Consider the following 3,502-nt stretch of genomic DNA (forward strand, 5'->3'; position numbering starts at 1 on the left):
TAAGAATAATCGATAGATTACTCGATTACTAAAATATTCGTTTACAACAGCCCTATATTCATAGTTCCACTGAGGAAAACCTGACGCACAGAACCAACCCACCAATTGGCTGAGGGACCAGCAGAAGGAGACATGAGGACAGGTCAGATTCTGATTGGTTAACCCAGAAGCATCAACAGAATATAGAGACATAATCACACAGTCCGAGTCCACAGGTCAGGGCGATGCATGGACCGAACCAGAACCAGAACCAGAAACCAGAGACTCCCTGGCAGAGTGCCTTTCCCAGAATTGCCCGCAGGCTGGAAGAGTTTTGGGCTGAACTTACGGGACCAGAATCCAACTCCAGACTGTCGGAGCTGGAGCCGCTGTCCTGGGGGTCAGAGCAGAACTTCTGGTTGGTTTCATTCAGAAAGTTCATGCAGGTTCTGGATTCATTGAACACCTCACGATGCCTTCATGGCCCTACTGGGAAACCTGAGCTGCTTTTACAGCGTCCCAAACGACCAGATCAACATCCGAGGTTGTGAGGAAGGAGCCACAATGTTCAGACCCAGATACCGGTTCCACTCTTAAAGGTTTTCCTTTCTGACTGACTCCAAATCTCTGAACAAAGGAGGAAAAACCACTTCCTGTCTGGAAGGAAATCTACTTCCTGTCTGTTGTTCATCATAAAAACACACACTGGTTCTAATCCCAGTGACCCAGACTCTCTAGGACCCATGAGAACGTTTTCTCGAAGCTCCCTGAGATGGAATGACCCCACAATGACCCCACAATGACCCCACAATGACCTCACCTCGTCCTGGCTGCTCTCCACCTTGGGGTTGCTGGCCGTTCTCTTCAGGTTGCTGCTCAGGCTAATGCTGACCGTGGCGTCCGATTTGGAGCGCTGATGGGTCCGTTTGGACGGAGACAGGCCGTGGTCCGCCGCTGGGCCCCCAGGGGCCGCTGCTAGGCAGAACGGCGTCAGCGTCAGCTCCCTGCGCGCCCGCGGGCCCGACGGCTTCAGCTCGTCGGACAGGATGAGCTTCCTGAGCTTAGAGCCCCGGGAGTGGCGCTGCGTGGAGATGTGCATATCGGAGGAGTAGGCGCCCAGCAGCCAGGCGCACTGCAGGCTGAAGGAGATGCTCTGTCTGCAGCGGTGCACCTGCAAGGTCACACACAGGGCACATTAACCCACAGGAACAGATCACTAGCATGGCCGCAGGGAGTCCACACACAGGCCACAGTACTAACCCGGACCACCTGGTGGAGCCGCAGCATCTCACTACATCACCTGGCCAGGTGAGGCACCTGCTGCTGCTCAGCACCTCACTCACCTGAAGACTTCTGTACTAGAGGGACCGCGCGCGCGCACACACACACACACACACACACACACACACACACACATTTGTGTGGCTGTCTTTGTGGGGACTTTCCATTGACTTTCATTCATTTTTACAGCCAGCCCTAACCCTTTCTCTAACCAAAACTAAATTCATACCTTAGTCCTAAATCTGACCCCGACCCAAAAACATTTCCCCTTGTGGGGACCACAAAGAGCAGCGGGTCCCCACAACGTAGGGGGACCAGGAAAATGGTCCCCACAAGGTATTACATACACACACTCTGCAATAAACAGAACTGACAGAAGAGAGTTTGTAAAAAGAAAAATGGTGCCAGTAAAGCGAGTACGATGGAGAATCAGGGCCAGACTGAGATTTTCTGTTTTAATTGTGAGAATAACGTCAGAATACCAAATATCACCAATTATTTAAATTACCAAAAAATATCTGTAATTATAATCTGACGAGAGCAGATCAGCAAACGGATTCATTTAAACATCGTCTCAGAATCTGCTGCTGTGTTTAAACTGGTATAGAACTGGTGTGTTCCTGTCAGAACCTTGCAGGATCCATTTTTCCTGCTGATCTTTCATCCTGTAACAGGAAGCCCATTAGCATGCTGCTGGTACTGTAGCTAGCCCATTAGCATGCTGCTTGTACTGTAGCTAGCCCATTAGCATGCTGCTTGTACTGCAGCTAGCCCATTAGCATGCTGCTGGTACTGCAGCTAGCCTATTAGCATGCTGCTTGTACTGTAGCTAGCTCATTAGCATGCTGCTTGTACTGTAGCTAGCCCATTAGTATACGGATGGTACTGCAGGTAGCCCATTAGCATGCTGGTGGTACTGTAGCTAGCCCATTGGCATTAGTATACTGCTGGTACTGTAGCTAGCCCATTAGCATGCTGCTAGTTGGGCAGCAATTAGTCAACGCTCATCAGAACTGGGCTGGGTCCATTCTAGGCCTCAGAACCTATCCACTGCTGGGTTTGCTTTCATGTTCTGAACAGATTTTGATCCGATAGAGTAACTTTGCACCACCTTAATGTGGAATATAACCAACAAACAGGAAAATTGTCTAAACTGAGATTACAACCAAGATTTATTTGCTAAATATTGTCCAGCTGTATCCATGGCAATCATGGCAAAAATTTTGATTTTTATCCATAAAAGGTAAACTTCCTGTGTCCGGTTTGTGCAGCTCAAGCTGTTTTCCATGACAACCATCACTTCCTCATGGACAGAGGCTGAACTCTGACCTTCGCCATGGCAACCACCACAGTAAGCAGACTGGCCCCAAGCAGGTCAGCTGACTGCAGGCCACACCCACCAGGTAAGGCTTGATGGCGTCGCCGACGTCCTCGTCCATGTGGATGTACATGTTGAGCAGCTGCGGCAGGTAGAAGTCCACGTCATCGTGCGGGAAGCTGAACAGCCGGTTCCCGATGTACGCCTGCACGCCCGGCTCCTTGGAGCTGTGCAGGTAGGAGATCGCCATGGAGACGTCGAACAGCTTCGACTCAAACAGCCGCAGCAGCCACGACTGCTTGGACGGGTTGTGTCTCTGGTGCCGCCGGGCGCTCTTAACTGAGCTGGGCGCCGGGCCCTCTGGGTCGTCCTCTTCACGGATCTGCGGCGGTTTGATGGCGGGGACGCCGCGGTCCGGGGACGGTCCATTGTGCTGCGAGCCGGGGGCGGGACCAGCAGAGGCGTCCACCTGATGCAGCTTCACCTTCTGCAGGACCTCCTGACACGCCCGCTGCGCCACCTCGGGGTCTATGACCAGGCTCAGCTCGCCGCCCCCCTCGCTGATGACGCCCAAAGGTGGCGAGGCGGGGCGGGGGGGGCCGCATGAGGAGGGGGTGGAGGGCAGGGACTGGGAAGGAGAGGAGCAAACGGAGAGGGAGGGGCTGTTCTGCTCAGAGCAGGCAGGGGAAAGGTCTTCCTGAGGGTCCGTCATCATGGCTGCCAAGAGGCTCCACCCACCGCCACTGTAACACAGACAGGTCAAAGGTCAGGAATGAGACCCTCACCACAGCCAACACACCTGAGGGAGCTGGAACCAATCATTAAATATGTTATATATAAATTAACAAGAACCGATTTATATTGGGACTGTGAATGTAGCTGCTGAACTTTTTTTTTTTTTTTTTTTTTTTTTTTTTTTTTTTT

At 52.0% G+C, this 3,502-nt stretch overlaps 1 protein-coding gene across 3 annotated transcripts in view; it reads right to left on the minus strand.

The window, feature by feature from the left end:
- Window positions 1–3,502, minus strand: part of LOC106941236 (phosphatidylinositol 4-kinase beta-like) — a 15,483-nt gene that overhangs the window by 7,505 nt on the left and 4,476 nt on the right. For 2 of the 3 annotated variants that reach the window (XM_015024190.1, XM_015024188.1), the window contains exons 2-4: window positions 2,661–3,321; window positions 800–1,150; window positions 329–373 (exon numbers count right to left, since the gene is read on the minus strand). In XM_015024190.1, coding sequence (XP_014879676.1) covers window positions 329–373; window positions 800–1,150; window positions 2,661–3,293 — 1,029 coding nt within the window. In that variant the 5' untranslated portion in view covers window positions 3,294–3,321. The remainder of the gene's footprint in view (window positions 1–328; window positions 374–799; window positions 1,151–2,660; window positions 3,322–3,502) is intronic. The other variant, XM_015024189.1, reaches the window with a different exon arrangement.

This window comes from Poecilia latipinna, unplaced genomic scaffold (assembly GCF_001443285.1).
Source record: "Poecilia latipinna isolate Pla-1442-1.1 unplaced genomic scaffold, P_latipinna-1.0 Scaffold3562, whole genome shotgun sequence".
NCBI classification, from domain to species: Eukaryota; Metazoa; Chordata; class Actinopteri; order Cyprinodontiformes; family Poeciliidae; genus Poecilia; species Poecilia latipinna.